General features: G+C 35.1%; 1 protein-coding gene across 1 annotated transcript; it reads left to right on the forward strand.

Moving 5' to 3' along the window:
• The first annotated feature begins 2,890 nt into the window (after positions 1-2,890).
• On the forward strand, positions 2,891-6,140 carry LOC139890170 (uncharacterized). The gene is made up of 3 exons (XM_071873066.1): positions 2,891-3,190; positions 4,809-5,160; positions 5,247-6,140. The coding sequence occupies exons 1-3, from the start codon at positions 3,110-3,112 to the stop codon at positions 6,128-6,130; spliced, it is 1,317 nt and encodes a 438-aa protein (XP_071729167.1). The 5' UTR covers positions 2,891-3,109; the 3' UTR covers positions 6,131-6,140.
• Positions 6,141-19,897: the final 13,757 nt, after the last annotated feature.

Genomic DNA, 19,897 nt, shown 5'->3' on the forward strand with positions numbered 1-19,897 from the left:
CACATAACAGGTTTGTTTGTTAAATTTGCACTCCATAAGGGCCGCCTAACAAAGTGTGTAAGTTATCTAAAAACTGGTAAATACCCATGTCATAAGTGGTATTGGGTTGTCACCACCATCACCATTAAATACGATATACTTTTACGAACCAAAGCCAACAACTCATACCGGAATCTGAGCTTTCACGCACGGACAATGTCCGTTACCGTAATTATGTTTATCCGGCAAGGTATAAGCTTTTTCCGGCCAGGTTCTTCCGACTGCAGTATCAAAACGAACACCCCTAAGTTTAGAACGTCATGTGACTTTCAAAATCAATTTAAATCTACTTCACGCTCACAACTTTCAGATCAAAACTAAGAAAATACACATGAGAATCATAAATCAATTCATTTAACAAACAATTCGATGCATACATCGCAACCTACTGCCATCTTCACTTCATTTTGATTCAATATGGAACTGTGGTGATCTACAGCAGCATCAGGATGCTCAATCGCCGACGTTGATACCAGCTCCGTTCACCGTGGAATACTGGTTGTGAAATTTGTGATCATGGCGACAGCTTTTTTGGAAACTTTCATAGACCCAGCCACCGTCGTGCTCGATTCCGGCTACTACTATTTAGATCAAGTAGAGTTGTGCGTGTGCGGTGTTGAATTTTCATCTTCTCCGGTAAGATATGAAAAACTCGTGGCAGGTTTCGACGATGGTTACGAACTAATTTCTGAGAAAGAATGGGTGGTTTTGTATGTTCGTTGACTTTATAATTAATAAAGTTGTATTAAAACAGGTGAAGAGAAATCCAAGTACTTCGACCACCATATTATTATTTCTTTCGCAAATCGAAAAGGTGATTTTGTTTTTTGTTTTTTGGTTTATGATATAAGGGAACGAGGAAGAGTACAATCTGAAGAGTTAAAAATCAAATAGGCAGCACAATTTCTTTGTTGTTGAAAGTCTACCAGACCTTTATCTTTAATTTCTTTAAATTTTATATCTTTTTTTATAGTTATTGTTAAATGAATTTTTTAGAAAACAAGTGTGTAAGATTATTATTCACTAATTGATTTGAATCTAATTTTGGTTTGAACTATTAATTACAAAAGTATTTATATTATCTCGCTTTGATCGATTTAATTACAGAAAATTAATTTATGTGAATTTGGTAGGTTGAGCCGGATTTTTTTTATCAATTTGTTAAGCTCACATAAGGGTAAAAAATATTTTAACGATAAACATATAGTTTTATACAACAATTACCATATCATCAGTAGTAACGCGCGAGATGACCTTATACTTGGAGTTCAGCTACATTGTCAGACATGGTAGCCACTACGTTGCTTAATGATTGAAAGTTTACACTTTGGCAGCTCAACAACATTGTTGCAAATCCTCACAAAGTGTAAACTTTTAAGCATTTAACAACGTAGTGGCTACCATGTTTGAGAATGCAGTCAAACTTCGTGGAGTGCCACTTCTCGTGTTGCATGCTGTTGATCCTCCCCCAAGTTTTCAGTATGTTCCAACAACTTTGTATTAATGTTAATAAGAATAACTATGTTTTGTACATTACCATTAACAAATATTTTTGTTATGTTGGTTTTGTTTCATAAAGGTAATTTGGACTTTTAAAGAAGTTTTAATGAGTTTGAAGTCAGAAACAAGTACGCGTGAACAATGCTAAAAAAATCCTAACTCAGTTTTAGCCATTTTTTTTCCTTTTTAACATGAATTCTAGCCTAGAAATCGTGTGTGATTGCTTAATTATCTCTTCATTATTCCCATGATTAAATCATTGACTAATGTACGAAAAGAAGTTGTATTTTCGGATGTTAGTTTTTTGATCATACTAAGCGCGCAACGGAGCGCGGGGCATGTAACTAGCTATTGCTAGTCCGGGTCCGGCCCGCGCGATGCGGCGGGGGCTTTCAGCCCGCGTATTCATATTTAACGTAGCTTTATGTATTTACAGAAGGGAAAACGCTCAATGTGTTAAGCGGCGTCGTTGGTGTTGTCGTCTTTACTGTTTTTTAAAATCTGTTTGGTTCGAACATAGTTCGTTTCGTTTTGTTGATAAAATTATTTCGAGTCTGACGGTGCTGGCGAAAAAATATAACTCGCGGCGAGCAGGAATATACGGGCTGTCGTTGTTTTTAGCGTTTTTTAAAAAAGTGTCCATTTCAAACGTACTTTTTATCGTTTTGTTCATAAAATTATTTCGAGTATGGCGCTCATGTCGAAAAAATTTAACTCGCGGCGAGCGGAAAGATACGGGCTGTCGTTTTGTTTAGTATTTTTTGAGAAGTGTCCGTTTCGAGTATAATTAGTCCCGTTGGGTTCGTAAGATTTTTTCGAGTTGAACGATGGTCTCGGAAAAATTTAACTCGCACCGAGCGAGAAGTTAAGACCCGTTATAAATTTGGGTGGAATTATTTTCTTTTATTTTAATAAAATTATATATTTACACTTTTTACCCCTGAGAAAGTGTAAATTTGAGGGGCCGTTGTGTAAATATCGCCGAAGTTGAAAGACCGGTTGTAATGTGAACGCAAACTCAAAACTACAATCGTTAATAATTAAAACTACAAAAATTGGCACCACATTTAGTATATAAGGGTTAAGGGTTAATTGCTATTTATTTGAATTACTTTTTGATATTTTGATTTTCTCAAATAAAATCAGATTCATTCAAAAATATGTACTCCGCATGGCGCATGTATATAGAAAATAAAATATGGACTTCCTTTTATAAATTAGTTTACAAATTAACATAGGCCCATTTAAAGAGCCCATGAACCGAAAAACGCGTTCAAAGTCGGTGATATCCCCACTCTATAAATATTACCATACCCCCTTTGGAAAGTTAGAAACATATCATTACGCAACATTGAATCTCAAATTTGTTCCTCTTTCGCTCTCGCCGACGAAACCCTAACCCTAATTTTTGAATTCGTTAAAACCGCGTGAGATCAGTTTACTCGGGTTGTTTAGATCGTTACTTGGTCTAATAAACCCATTAATTTCATCTTCAATTAATCTTTTTTTTTTTCAAAAAAAATAAAAATCTACGTTTTTAATATAATTTGATCGATTCGATTAATCGAGGATGTCTCGGTGCTTTCCGTATCCTCCTGGTTATTTTAAAATCGGAGCTACAACTCATGATGCCTTGATCGAATCGATTAAGGTTTGTTGTTAACAACGCACGTACCTTTTGAGATCTGTTCGTATTGTTTCGTTATTCGTATGAAAAATTAGGGTTTTGGCTCTGTGACTCTTTGTATATATGTATGCGTATGTCTCGGTTGTGCTGTTTTAAGAGGATGGATCCGATATGTGTTTGTGTTTTGAATTTGAGAGGATTTAAATTTGTTCTTACCAATTGATGTATTGTTTTGATTAGTGGATTTACCCTTATACAATTGAGTGATTTATTGGAGTTTTTTTGCCAAGATTTTAGGGTGATAGTGTGTATTCATAGGATGATTTCAGCCTGTTGTTTTTGGGTTTAATTAGAATAAGTTGGTGTAGAAGTTTACATTGTATCTGAGACTAGGAGTGTGATGTTTTGGAAATAAATTGGGGATAGATGTTAGATAAATTTGCAGTATTTGTTTTATAAAATTGTACCACACTCGAATGGTTATTCGTAAGAAGAATAGATCGTGTAAGCATATATATTCATAGGCGTTTTAGTAGTAAGTGCTGAGATTTTGTAGCGTGGACAAATCGTCATTGTAGAGCTGCTCTACTATACGGTTTGCTATATTGTGTTTTGTTTTAAAATTGGACTTCTTATATGTTGTGGGTTATAATTTTATTTAAGTTTGATTGTAGTTAATGTAGTATGTGGTTTTATGATCACAATTAAGCATGTGTGCAGAATATTTTTCTTAAGACTGGGTGTTAAGTATTAGAACTGACTAATAAGCGATTCTTTTAGATGACATCAATTGAAGATTGTGTGTTTATTGGATTGTTTTGAGTATAGTTCTTGGTGTGAGATGTTAAGAACTTATTATATGTTACTTATAAGTCTTTTAGACGAGTTGGTAACTTGCATAAAGTTTTTTTGGTTAAAATTTCTTTAGCTGGTATTTTTGCATTCCTTAGGTCTAAGCTTCTTTTCTTCAGTGACGTGTAGGATTTCATATTTAAATCAACTTTTCGAATAAACATAAACATTTATTATAATTATAGTTCATTAAATCCTTCAAACAAGCAATTGCGACTTCAGTGGCCACTCAATTGTATCTTTTCATTGTAGGGTCGGGTCTTTCATGGCTGATCTCCTAATGAACATAGTTCTGTTCAGTATTTGGTCTTCAAAAACATGCCATTTGTGGTTTAAAATCCTAGTGAGCATAAAATCTATGAATATGATTCTTAAGTTGTAGTAGTGACACCTTGTTTTACGATGTTTAAAAAGTGATCAATTTTGCTAGCAGCCCTGTTTAACAAAAGAATGAAGTATTTTTTTTTTAGATGACTTCTGTTCTAGGTTATTTTTCTATGTCGTTAGCTGGTTATTTCTAACTTATGTGTGGGTTTATTTGCAGTCTATGTAGAAGTATAGCCATATATGCTGTAATTGTTCTGGTTATCAATATCAATGTACACGGCATGTTAATATATTACAAGAATGTTTGTAATAATCTCTTGTCCTGATGAACATTATATGTAAAATTCCCACTCATTATGTGATGTATCGAAATGTTGTTTTACTTTCGGCATGAGGTGTCAACTGTCAACATTATTTGTTACATTTGGTTCTAAATTCGTGTTCGGATGCTTTATAATTAAAGCTCCAGAAGGAAACCGATAAAGCCAAGGCAGAAAGAAAGCGTGAGAAGAGGGAAAAGAAAGAAAAGAAACAAAAAGATAAGGATAAACGTAGGGATAAGAAGTCGAAGTCTGTAAACAACCCAGATGAGCATCAACACGATTCACAAAAGGCGTTGCAGAAAGCTGCTGAATTTAAAGAAGTTGATAACAAGAATTTGGAACTAAGGACCGAATTTCTTGAGAGGAGCGATTTAACTGAAGAACATGGTCAACCTTCTACTTCACACAAACCAAGCTACTCATCTGATAGCACACAAAATAGTAACAAAAGGAAAAGAGATTATGCTAGTGGCTTACCTGAAGTTGCCACTGGTTAGTTTCATTTGTTTACATTCGATCTGTGTTTTCTGTCGATATATTCATTCTACCTGATGCTGATGTTTTTGTATACTGTGCAGGCAAACCAATCAAGATTCGATTGTTAAAGAAACTAAAAGGTCCAGATTCAAGCAATGAAACTGATGGTCCATTGGTGCAGTTTGCTTCCAACCATGATAATGAAACATATGTTTCCCAAAATAGGACTGGTATCCCCGTGACGTCGGGAAGTGAAAATAATGCATTAAACGCGCGGGAAACGAAAAGCAATGATTTGAATGGGCTTCATTTAGGTAGAAAACAATCTGCTGCAAGTTCTTCAAGACCGAGTGCACCTTTTTCACACTTGAACAATCAAACACCAGTTGGTCATATAAGGAAAACTGAGGTACCCGTTGCATCGCGATCAAGAAATAGTGATAACGGATTGCTTAACTCTAGCAGAGAACCAATACTTCAAAGTTGTGGAAGACCAGTTCCTACGATTCCTGGCCCATCTTCGATTGCGGCTCCTGCAGTATCTGCATCAAGATTGATTAATGTACAAGGGTTATGTCCAGATTCAAATAACACTGTTGTGCCGTCAGGTACTGGAAAAAGTCCCATTGATGGAATTCAAGTGCAGCCTGTAAACAATGGTTCCACAAAATCCGCGGAGAAAATGGACCCTATTGTTGAAGCCACCACTCAGAAGGTGGGTCCTACACGGCATGAAAAAAAGATGCTTAAGAAGCAATCTAAGTATGAAAAGCTTGTAGGGTTGTGGGTCCCTCCGGTTCTTGAAACTCAACTACCTGATGACAGAGAAGATTGGCTCTCTAGAAGGGGTGAAACAGTAAAATCTTGTTCGAGGAATGACGTTGAGGCCTGTAAGGAATCGGAAGTATCGTCGTTATGGCGGCCATGTGCGCGTTACTTGGTGGAAGCTGATATATATGCACTGCCATATACAGTTCCTTTCTGAGATAACTAAAGATGAAGATGTATATAATATAGTTTATTAGATTTGTAGAACCAAAAAATAGTAAGAATTTTTGTAATTTGCTGAAGAGGAGTGGACCAATGGGTACCCTCTTTTATAACACAATAGTAAAAAAAAAAGAAAAAGAAAAAAAAAGATTTAATTTGTTGGTATACTCTGTTGGGATGAAATAGTTAACTTCTTTTCTTACCATTAACTTGTATATATCGTTTTATTATGTATATTTGGCATCATGGCAACATCTCTTAAATCCAAGATCTCGAATTTGCTGCCCATAACAATGAAACCAAAAATATAATACAGTAATTTAATTTGTAGTCCCGACTTAGAATGGTACTGTTGTTCACGGCTCTTGAAATCTTACACAATTAATCGTCTTCCTACGGTGGAAGCTACATATCAGTAGAATCTATATATTGTTATTATTATTATTAGATTTTCTATAACCATCATCTCTAAACAGTAAACTTAAAATTTTCTATAATGTATTTTATAAACATCATCTCTAAAAATTCATTTTGAGATCTCAATATGTGTTCATCACATATATGTATGTCATATTTTGATAAATAAAAAAAAATGAACGTTGTGTATCTTTGTTGTGCATCTTTGATGAACGTTATGTATGTCACAAATAAAAAAAAATGAACGTGCTTAGTTGTATTATTATAACTAGTCAATGACCCGTGATTTTACGGGTTAGGTGCGTTTGTTTGCCTCTGTGATGACCCGAAAATTTTTGACTTATTTAAACCAATTCTTTATACGATTTATTATTTTAACACGCTAAACAAAGTCTGTTAGATTGAGTCTCAAAATTTTAGAACTGTTTCATATATACAATTACCTTTGATTACTCTCGACGATTCATGAACAATTATATGTATGTATATATATATATATATGTACAAGTAAAAACGAATTTCCTACAGTAAAACCCTATTTGCTACAGTAAAAATTACTTTGCTATAGTGAAACACTATTTGCTACAGTGAAACACTATTTGCTACAGTAAACACTATTTGCTGCAGTAAAATACTATTTGCTACAGTAAAATACTATTTGATGTCGACGAACTAGCAAACAAAAACGAAAAAGGCGGCCATGCGATCGCATGGCAAAAACACTGAAAACTCATGCGATCGCATGAGCTACAGTAAATCGAAAAGTACTATAAAAGGTCCGTTTTGCTAGACGAATATTTCATAAATTTTCTTCTGTAATTTATTTATATTTATATTATAATTATAATTTTAAATTTAAGTTTAATAATAATAAGGTATATACGAGAGCGTTTTAATTCGGGTTTCAAACCGCTTTAAGCTAAGGAAGTATTGGGTATTGTTCAGGATATTGTTCTTGAATCCAAGGCCAACCATACAGTCGTCTACCATCATTACGTCGACGCAATTTACCTACAATATTGAATCGCAATATTGAACTGTGAGTTTATAGTCTCCCTTTTTAAATACTTTAAATATTTTTGGGCTGAGAATACATGCAATTTATTTTAAACGCGATAAGACACAAGTACATACTAAATTCTACAATGAGTTAAACCGAAAATCCCTTAGCTTTGGTAACTAGTAGCTGCCAGTACATAGGATATGGACTGGTGGGCGCGAATAATTGTATATGGATCCATAGAGCTTGACATCCCTGTCCGAGCTAGAGCGCTAGCCTTTTAACGGACGTATGTTATTTGAGTTTAAGACACGTTGGTTTGCGTGTATTAAAACGAATGGGGTAATTATCACTATAGCGTTAAGTTTAGTTACCAGAGTGCTCTGTTACGTAGAATCTATTGATAAACTTTTGATGAAATCTTGTGGTCTATCTTTATATATGTTTATGACTCGAGCAATTAAACCTATAACTCACCAACATTCGTGTTGACTTTTTAGCATGTTTTATTCTCAGGTCCTTAGAATGCTTCCGCTGTGATGTGCTTGTTGCCTGCATGGAGTCTCTCATGCTTTGTACAAAGTTTATTGCATTCAAAATAAAACTGCGTTGTGTAATAAATAATTGGACTGTGATGTCAATCTGTAAATTAAAGACTTATGTATTTCGGGGTTTTGCTTATACCTAAGCACTCGCCCACATGTTTATAACTTTCTATGTTTAGAAAGTCACTTATTTTAATGAATGCAATATTTTATCAAAACGTATCATATAGAGGTCAAAACCTCACTGTGGAATCAATGATTAACGTGCCGCGTCAATAGCGATTTTGACGGGTCGTTACAGTTGGTATTCGAGCTTGAGGTCATAGGGAACCATAAATTACATTAGTGTGTTTAACTGGTAATTGTTAGGATGCATTAGTGAGTCTGGACTATGACCATATCTGTTTTTACTGATTTTTGCTTATTATTTGGTCAAAAACATTATATGTGATATATTTACATGCTAACGTAATTGTTGTTTCAATTATGTGATAGATGACTTCTTCTAATCCTATCATTTTGTACGACTCGGAATCGGACACTGAATCTATTCTATCCACAACTGAAAAAGGCGTTCCAATACCTATTAAAGAAGAAATTGTGTTAGCCGGGGAATCTCAACTCCCGGTAAACCCAGAGGAGGTTCCAGCTCCACCCAGCTTTAGTTTTCCGGAGCCACAGTATCGTTGGCATGGACCTATGATCCCTGGAGTAAACGAAGATCGTCCATTTCTAAACGAACATGGACATTGGTCCAGATATACCGCCGACGGGCGGGTTGTGCCGATTACGCCTGGCAGATTTCGGTTCATGACCACTGGTACATATTCTCGCAGTTCGCCATCATATTCTCCTACACATGACTCAGACAGTTCGTCATCAGACGAGATCAGTAAAGAGGAGGATTTCGCTAATGAAATAAAAGAGATCACTAAGGAGAAATTCCAACTTGCTATAGATAATAAAAACAATCACAATAATAAAATGTCCTTAATTATTAAAAAGGAACAGGACCATTCGATCCGTAACCACCCTTATTGTATTAAACCCACTGAGGCAACGGGTATCTCAAAACCCCAACTAAAAATAAAATACACTGCCAGAATGTCTGTCGGACCATGTGCACACAAACAATTGGCAGAGAGAACCAAATGGGAAGAAGTTTCTGATAGTTCTGAATAAACGACCTCGCAACCATAAATCTTCCATGCGCTATTTTATTGCTTATGTGTGCTACTCTATCTTGTTATGTAAAATAAGCATATGTAAAATATCAGTATTGTATGGTATTGTATTATTTTGGTTTATTAATAATAAATGCATGGAATGATCATTTGTATTATTACTACTTCTTATTATTATTACATAATAATGTAGTAACTCGCTATAATTTTTCATAGTGGAATATTATTAGGATTTTAGTAGTTTTTCATAGTGTATTATTACTACTTCTTATTATTATATGCGCTATTATTAGGATTTTAGTAGTTAATTCCTTGTACTAGCTATTATGTATGAACTTAATGGGTAGGTAATACCCTAGAAATAATTATAAAATGCTAATAAGAAGAAAAGGCTTTTATAATAATTGGTTCATATTATTAATATGCTACGATTAACTATTAACAACTCATTTTACCTATAATATTCTATATGATTAAATTATCTCTGTTGTGTTTATTGAAGAAACATGTCTCAAATGTCGGATGCTGAGTTTGAGCAACTAGTCGAGAAACATGTGAATGAAAGAATTGCTGCAGCCGAGGCAGCAAAAGCAACAGCCGAAGCAGCAGCCAAAGGAGCAGCCGCAAACACAAACTCACGAAACGGATGCTCATACAAAAATTTTCAAGGATGCAAACCATAGACGTTTAGTGGAACCGAGGGACCAGTCGGTCTAACCCGATGGTTTGAAAAGATGGAGTCCGTTTTCAAAATCAGTAATTGTGCGAACGGAGACAAGTCAAAGTATGCTTCGTGCACGTTGCAAGACGGTGCACTAACTTGGTGGAACAATTATGCTAAAGCAGAAGGAATAGATATGGCATATGATATCTCTTGGGAAGAACTGAAAAAGATGCTAATCGAGGAGTACTGTCCTCGAAACGAGATCAGAAAAATGGAATCTGAGTTACGTAATCTGAAGGTTATCGGCGCGAATCTCACTAACTATGAAAAGCATTTCATGGAACTAGCCTTGTTGTGTCCCGAATTGGTGCCAAACGAGAAACGAAAGATAGAAATGTATATTGACGGTTTATCGATCAATATCAAAGGAAATGTTACATCGTCCAAACCAAATACGATGCAGGAAGCCATGACAATGGCACACCAACTCATGGACCAAATCACAGAGAGTTCGATTAAGGCACCAATTACCAAAGTCAAGACAACTGAAGGAAAGAGGACATGGGAAGACTATAAGGGCAAAAGTACTCAACTGAAGAAACAACAAACTTTTAAAGGTAAACAAGATGGGGCAACTGCTAGTCCAAACTATAAGGGACCCCATCCGTTCTGCAAAAGATGTTACACATATCATGCATGTTATTGCCAAGTGGTCTGTGATAAGTGCAACAAGAAAGGACATGTGGCGAAAAATTGTTATGCCACCGTTTCTGAAGTAAAGACAAAATTGACCGATGTCAAGAAATGTTATAGATGCGGGAAGTCTGGTCACTTTATAAATCAATGCCCTGATAAGGAGAAGGACAAAGAACCCGCACGTGGGAGGGCATTTAATGTTAGTGCCAGTAAAGCACGTGAGGATCCTAATCTTGTCACGGGTACGTTTACCGTTAATAATCAACTAGCTTCTATAATGTTTGATACGGGTGCTGATAGAAGTTATATGTGTAAAGACTTTAGTTCTAAACTAAAATGTGCATCATTACCTCTAGACGATAAATATACTATTGAATTAGCTAATGGTAAACTGATAAAAGCCGATAAAATTTGCCATGGTTGCGAAATGAATCTCGCTGGTGAAACCTTCAAAATCGATTTGATACCCGTAGAATTAGGAAGTTTTGACGTAATCGTTAGTATGGACTGGATGTCCAAAACAAGAGCGGAAGTTGTTTGCGCTGAGAAAGCAATCTGCATCCCTCGTAAGGATGAAACGTCATTAATGATTTATGGGGAGAAGAGCAACTCAAAGCTGAACTTTATCAGCTGTATGAAGGCCCAGAAACTTATAAGAAAAGGTTGTTATGCTATTCTGGCACACGTAAAGAAGATCAATACTGAAGAAAGAAGCATTGATGACATGCCGGTTGTAAGAGAATATCCCGGAGTATTTCCAGAAGAATTACCGGGGTTACCTCCACACAGATGTGTAGAATTCCAGATTGATCTCATACCAGGAGCTGCACCTGTAGCCTGATCTCCATATAGACTTGCACCTTTAGAAATGCAAGAATTACAAGACCAGTTGCAAGAATTATCGGACCGTGGATTTATTCGTCCCAGTTTTTCACCTTGGGGTGCTCCTATTCTGTTCGTCAAGAAGAAGGATGGATCTATGAGAATGTGCAAAGATTACCGAAAATTAAACAAATTAACGATCAAGAATCGGTACCCATTACCGAGGATTGATGATTTATTTGATCAATTGCAAGGATCAAGTGTTTATTCTAAGATTGATCTACGCTCCGGATATCATCAGCTGAGAGTAAAGGAAGAAGATGTTCCTAAAACCGCGTTCAGAACCCGTTACGGTCACTATGAATTTTTAGTCATGCCTTTTGGATTGACTAATGCTCCAGCAGTATTCATGGATCTAATGAATCGCATCTCTAGACCGTATTTAGACAAATTTGTCATTGTTTTTATCGACAACATATTGATTTACTCGAAGAACAAGGAAGAACATGACCAACACTTAAGACTAGTACTAGAGGTACTCAAGAAAGAAGAACTGTACGCAAAATTTTCGAAGTGTGATTTCTGGTTACAAGAAGTACAATTTTTGGGCCATGTTGTTAGTAAACATGGAATTAAAGTTGACCCTGCCAAGATCGAAGCCATTAGTAAATGGGAAACACCTAAGACTCCAACACAAATCCGCCAATTCTTAGGTCTTGCTGGTTACTACCGAAGATTCATTCAAGATTTCTCTAGAATCGCCAAACCCTTAACTGCATTGACTCAAAAGGGAAAGAAGTATGATTGGTCCACGGAACAGGAATCCTCATTCCAGTTATTAAAGAAGAAGTTAACGTCTGCACCCATTTTATCATTACCAGAAGGAAATGATGATTTCGTGATCTATTGTGACACTTCGCGCCAAGGTTTAGGATGTGTATTAATGCAACGCACAAAAGTTATCGCATATGCCTCACGACAACTAAAAATTCATGAAAAGAACTATACGACGCACGATTTGGAACTTGGAGCAGTAGTTTTTGCACTCAAAATATGGAGACACTATCTATATGGCACCAAGTGTACAGTGTACACCGACCATAAGAGTCTTCAGCATATTTTTGATCAAAAACAACTCAATATGAGGCAACGTCGCTGGGTAGAGTTGTTAAACGATTACGATTGTGAAATCCGTTACCACCCCGGAAAGGCTAATGTTGTAGCTGATGCCCTAAGTCGGAAAGAAAGAGTAAAACCTTTTAGGGTCCGAGCTTTGAATATTACAATTCGTACTGATCTCACAAAGCAAATTCAAGCAGCACAGTTAGAGGCTTTAAAAGAAGAAAATGAAAAAGGCGAAATGAGCAGAGGGTTAGAAAAACAGCTTGAAGTAAAAACCGATGGAACCCTGTATTTTGCTGATAGGATATGGGTACCAAAATATGGTAATCTAAGGCAACTAGTACTAGATGAAGCACACAAAACGAGGTACTTAATTCACCCAGGAAATGGGAAAATGTATCACGATCTCAAGAAGTTCTATTGGTGGCCTAATATGAAGACAGAAATTGCTACTTATGTAAGCAAATGTTTGACGTGTGCAAAGGTCAAAGCTGAGCACCAAAAGCCGTCAGGATTACTGCAACAACCAGAAATTCCGCATTGGAAATGGGAAAGAATAACCATGAATTTTATTACGAAATTGCCAAGGACTGCAAGTAGTCATGATACTATTTGGGTGATAGTTGATCGTCTAACTAAATCAGCTCACTTCCTACCAATAAAGGAGACAGACAGTATGGAAAGATTAGCACGCCTATATTTGAAGGAAGTAGTTTCCAGGCATGGTGTACCCATCTCCATCATATCTGATCGCGACACCCGATTCACATCACGTTTTTGGCAGTCATTACAAAAAGCATTGGGAACTCGATTAGATATGAGCACCGCTTATCACCCACAGACAGATGGTCAAAGTGAAAGAACAATACAAACATTGGAAGACATGTTACGGGCATGCGTGATTGACTTTGGAACCAGTTGGGATCGACACTTACCGTTGGCAGAATTTTCATACAATAACAGTTATCATACGAGCATCAACGCAGCGCCATTTGAAGCACTTTACGGTAGAAAGTGCAGATCTCCTATATGTTGGAGTGAAGTAGGAGAAAGACAACTTACTGGACCAGAAATTATTCACGAAACCACCGAAAAGATCATTCAAATACAACAGCGATTGAAAACGGCCATGAGTCGCCAAAAGAGTTATGCTGATGTAAGAAGAAAACCGCTAGAATTTCAAGTGGGCGACAAAGTCAGGTTGAAAGTGTCACCCTGGAAAGGTGTTGTGCGATTCGGTAAACGAGGAAAGCTAAGTCCTAGGTACGTAGGACCCTTTGAAATCACCGAAAGAATTGGAACAGTTGCTTATCGATTAATGCTACCGCAAGAACTTAGTAGTGTTCACAACACATTTCACGTGTCAAATTTGAAGAAATGTTTAGCTGAAGAGGATGTCGTAATTCTTCTTGATGAAATACGAATCAATGATAAACTCCATTTTATCGAAGAACTTGAAATCATGGACCGTGAGGTCAAACAATTAAAACAAAGCAAAATACCGATAGTTAGGGTTCGTTGGAACGCAAGACGAGGACCCGAGTTTACTTGGGAACGTGAAGATCAAATGAAGCAAAAGTATCCACATTTGTTCACTGATATCGCTCATGAAACAGGTACTACTCAAAATTTCGGGACGAAATTTTCTTTAAGGGGGAGGTACTGTGATGACCCGAAAATTTTTGACTTATTTAAACCAATTCTCTATACGATTTATTATTTTAACACGCTAAACAAAGTCTGTTAGATTGAGTCTCAAAATTTTAGAACTGTTTCATATATACAATTACCTTTGATTACTCTCGACGATTCATGAACAATTATATGTATGTATATATATATATATATATATATATATATATATATATATATATATATATGTACAAGTAAAAACGACTTTCCTACAGTAAAACCCTATTTGCTACAGTAAAAATTACTTTGCTACAGTAAAACACTATTTACTACATTGAAACACTATTTGCTACAGTATAACACTATTTGCTACAGTAAAACACTATTTGTTACAGTAAAATACTATTTGATGTCGACGAACTAGCAAACAAAAACGAAAAAGGTGGCCATGCGATCGCATGGCAAAAACACTGAAAACTCATGCTATCGCATGAGCTACAGTAAATCGAAAAGTACTATAAAAGGTCCGTTTTGCTCGACGAATATTTCATAAATTTTCTTCTGTAATTTATTTATATTTATATTATAATTATAATTTTAAATTTAAGTTTAATAATAATAAGGTATATACGAGAGCGTTTTAATTCGGGTTTCAAACCGCTTTAAGCTAAGGAAGTATTGGGTATTGTTCGGGGTATTGTTCTTGAATCCAAGGCCAACCATACAGTCGTGTACCATCATTACGTCTACGCAATTTACCTACAATATTGAATCGCAATATTGAACTGTGAGTTTATAGTCTCCCTTTTTAAATACTTTAAATATTTTTGGGCTGAGAATACATGCAATTTATTTTAAACGCGATAAGACACAAGTACATACTAAATTATACACTGAGTTAAACCGAAAATCCCTTAGCTTTGGTAACTAGTAGCTGCGAGTACATAGGATATGGACTGGTGGGCGCGAATAATTGTATATGGATTCATAGGGCTTGACATCCCCGTCCGAGCTAGAGTGCTAGCCTTTTAACGGACGTATGTTATTTGAGTTTAAGACACGTTGGTTTGCATGTATTAAAACGAATGGGGTAATTATCACTATAGCGTTAAGTTTAGTTACCAGGGTGCTCTGTTACGTAGAATCTATTGATAAACTTTTGATGAAATCTTGTGGTCTATCTTTATATATGTTTATGACTCGAGCAATTAAACCTATAACTCACCAACATTCGTGTTGACTTTTTAGCATGTTTTATTCTCAGGTCCTTAGAATGCTTCCGCTGTGATGTGCTTGTTGCCTGCATGGAGTCTCTCATGCTTTGTACAAAATTTATTGCATTCAAAATAAAACTGCGTTGTGTAATAAATAATTGAACTGTGATGTCAACCTGTAAATTAAAGACTTATGTATTTCGGGGTTTTGCTTATACCTAAGCACTCGCCCACATGTTTATAACTGATGTTATGCGAGGTGTATATAAAATAGTTATTAAATTTTAGCAGAAAATACTATTAAATACGATACAATTTTACACAAGATATTTATTTATTTATAGAATGGATATACTTAAACCTTGCTACAACACTTATAGGCAGTGTACCTAATCGTACAGTAGTGTAGTTTTTAGTAAGTCCGGTTCGTTCCACAGGGAAATCTTTAAACAAAGCTCAACGCTATATTAGTTTCTTTTTATAAAAATACAAACATATATATAAGTAATATTATTATTATAAAGGGGGGTTTTTACCGTTTAATGACCGGTTTGTCGATTTTAAGATTTTAGTCGCAGTTAAAACCTAATGTAAAATATAAAATAAATACAAAACTTAAATTAAAGCGTAAAGTAAATAACGATAATGAAATTGCGAATAATAAAAATGCGATAAAATAAAATTGCGATAATTAAAAAGTACGATAATTAAAAATGCGATAAAATAAAATAACAATAAATAAAAGTGCGATAATTAGAAGTGCAATTAAATATAAAATAAAGGAAATTAAATATGAAATAAAAGAATTATGCTTATTTAAACTTCCGTAATCATGATGTTTGACGTGTTGATTTTAGTTTTATGCCCATGGCTTAATTGTCCTTTGTCCTGGATTATTTAATATGTCCGTCTGGTTTTTGTCCATAACAGTCCATCAGTCATAAATATAAATTGCAAGTGTCCTTGTCAAATTATTATTATACCCGAAGTTAAATATTCCAACTAATTGGGGATTCGAATTGTAACAAGGTTTTAATACTTTGTTTAATGAATACACCAGGTTATCGACTGCGTGTAAACCAAGGTTTTACTACTTTGTTAACAATTACACCAATTACCCTTGAATGTAATTTCACCCCTGTTTTAATTATTCTAGTGGCTATTAATCCATTCCCGTGTCCGGTTAAATGAACGATTATTCGTACATATAAATACCCCGCCCATCGTGTCCGATCGAGTGTATATGGTAATTTATAGGGACGCCCAATTGTAAATCTTTATATTAACATTAACAAACTTTCATTTAGTTAAACAAATATAAAGCCCATTAATAGCCCATAGTCTAGTTTCCACAAGTGTCGTTCTTTTGTCCAAACCCCAATTATGGTACAAAGCCCAATTACCCAATTTTAGTAATTAGCCCAACATCATGATTACTTCGTTTTAAATAAGCATAATAATAACTTAGCTACGAGACATTAATATAAAAAGGTTGAACATAACTTACAATGATTAAAAATAGCGTAGCGTTACACGGACAGAATTTCGACTTACACCCTTACAACATTCGCTAACATACCCTTATTATTAGAATTATAATTAAAATTAAAATATAAATTATAAATATAAATATAAATTTTACGTATGAAGAGGAAGAAAAAGATGATGAAATTTGATCAGAATTCGGTTGGCTTTATAGCCAGAGTTGAAAATTGGGGCTCCGCGACTCGCGGCAAAATGCCCTTCAAACTCCGCGAGTCGCGGAGGATGTATTTACAGCTCACACCCTTGGAGTTTCTAGCTGCCGACGGTTTTAATAATATATATATAATATATATATAATTAATATAATTAATTATATATTATATTATATTTATATACATAGTTAACTTGTAATTTTTAGTCGGTTGCGTCGAGCGTTAAGAGTTGACTCTGGTCCCGGTTCCGGATTTTCGAACGTCCTCGCGTACAATTTAATATCTTGTATTTTGCGTTTTGAATCTTGTACTCTTGTGATTTCGAGACGTTTCTTATCAATAATTTGAACCTTTTTGATTGTCTTTTGTACTTTTGAGCTTTTTGGTCGTTTGCGTCTTCAATTCGTCGAATCTGTCTTTTGTCTTCACCTTTTATTATTTAAACGAATATCACTTGTAAATAGAACAATTGCAACTAAAAGCTTGTCTTTCTTGAGGAATAATGCTATGAAATATATGTTCGTTTTTAGCATTATCAAATATTCCCACACTTGAGCGTTGCTTGTCCTCAAGCAATATCGTCTTGAAATACTAGAATCACTTCTTTATTCTTCACACTTTGTACATCAGTGATTTCTATACGGCGGTATAAACAATGGTAGTAACGATATGGTTTACAGTCCCACATGACTATAAAAATTTAGATCCATTAAGGAAATTGGATCTTTATGAAAACATTTGATCTTTTGAAAATTAAATCTAGTTTTTACCCTAGATGAGTTTTCCGGAATAACCCTTTACCGGTGTTTGCAAAATATTTTTGTGGGTTTGGTGGGTTTCAGATTTGAAAAATTTAGCTCAAAACTTGCGGTTTTGTGTCACCCACTTGCTAACCTTGTATTAGGAAAGCAACACGTCCAGTTTACTTGTTCCGTATATTACCTTTCGGCAAACTACCGTCCGATTGTAAAGGAAAGCGTTGAACAAGCAACTGTTAAGGCAATGTCCCGTGACATGCTTTTAATTATGGTCTATAACGTGTCGGACGCAATTACTATCCTTGGTAGGAGCAATAGTAAAGCTCACCCTTATAATTTGTCGGTTTGACACAAGGTCCTGTCTTTGACCATGCTATGCAACCACCGTTCTTACGGTTGACACCCGATTTAGTTCAGGTGACCTAATGAATTCCAGGTGAATTCCTAGGATTTTACGTTCAATGGTAATGAACGCATTGAAAATGGGTTTTCAGAAAACAAATCGGTTTGTATTTTTGATCAAAATATTTTTTCGTTTAAGCTCGAGTTTAGATATCATTGAATTCCATGAGTTTGAATTCTCAATCTTTAAGGTCAATCTCTAGGATTGAGTAATATCAGTCTTAAAAGCTGATTTTTAATCTTTAAGGAGATTATCCTTTCTGGGGATCTGATTCATTAGTCTTATCAAGCTAATTTGCACGGTGCCCCCCCATTGTACGAGATAAATCCTTCTCATGGTTAGGATAAATCTGACCACTTGGCGACCCTGTTTAATGCTGAGGTCCGTGGATTTCCTGCTGATTTTAGTGATGACTTTTCTAGATTTTTCGTCAACCTACAGCTGGTCTGAACGACAACTTCATGACCTAAATCAAGAAGCGCGTTTCTTTTTCGGAAGACTTTACTTCCTTTTAATGATGGAATTGATTCATCGTGTAGATCCATCTCTTCTTTTCTTTCATCGGGTAAAACAGTTTAGTTTAGTCCAAAGCAAAAGTATTTTCAGTTATTTGTTACAGATATATGTGACATATGTTTAAAATAACTTGGTAAATTTTCCCACACTTGGCTTTTTATTTTCCTTTTTATCGTCCTCTATTCCATTTTAAATGAATTTTAACATTTTAGTTTGTTTCTCAATTTATGTCCTTTCCGAGGTAACAATAATTTCGGTGTTAAAACCTAGTTTTATCGTTCATAAATATGTATAAACATGATTTTAAATTCATTTAATTGAAAAATTTTACTAGAATTGGGTAGTCAGTATATAAGACTAGGGCTGTTCTTTATTATCAGAGAGCACTAGATTCTAATACAACTACTGCTTTACTAGTATTTTTAATGGTAACCAAGTGTTTAATATAAAAATTTTAAAATCCGAAAGAATTTAATCCCTTCCCACACTTAAGATCTTGCAATGCCCTCATTTGCAAGAAATCAGTAACAATTTAAATTATTGAGGGTGATTTGTGTGAAAATGATTAAATTTTTACCAAAGTTTCCAAATATATTGGCGTTTGTTTGCTGAATGATAAATGGTGCACATCATTTGTTCATTCCGTCTTGTTGTTATTTCACATGTATTTTGCATCTTGTCGTCAAAATTAGTTGCTTTTGCTGAACTTAATGCCAGTCTTTGAAAATGCGTTGTTTTACCCTGTTGTGTACATAAGATAAACTGCAAACATATATACATATTTTTGAAGTTTGGTATATTACCCCACATTCAAAAATTATTAAAATCTAAGAATAAAAGTTAGATAATTATAAAAATGATTACAATATTAACAAAAATATTAAATGTATCAATAATTACAAATTACAAAATAATAAAAAATAATAAGTAAACTAAGGATGATATTGGTACCAATAGGGGTTCCACGCATAACCATAAGTGCTATAGAATGCTTCGGCAGGGTCATACGTAGGATATGGTGGCTGCATCTCTATCGACCAAGGAGGGAAGACGGGTTTCGGTGTAGGAATATAGTTTCTACCTATATGTTGG

This window comes from Rutidosis leptorrhynchoides, chromosome 2 (assembly GCF_046630445.1).
Source record: "Rutidosis leptorrhynchoides isolate AG116_Rl617_1_P2 chromosome 2, CSIRO_AGI_Rlap_v1, whole genome shotgun sequence".
Classification (NCBI taxonomy): domain Eukaryota; kingdom Viridiplantae; phylum Streptophyta; class Magnoliopsida; order Asterales; family Asteraceae; genus Rutidosis; species Rutidosis leptorrhynchoides.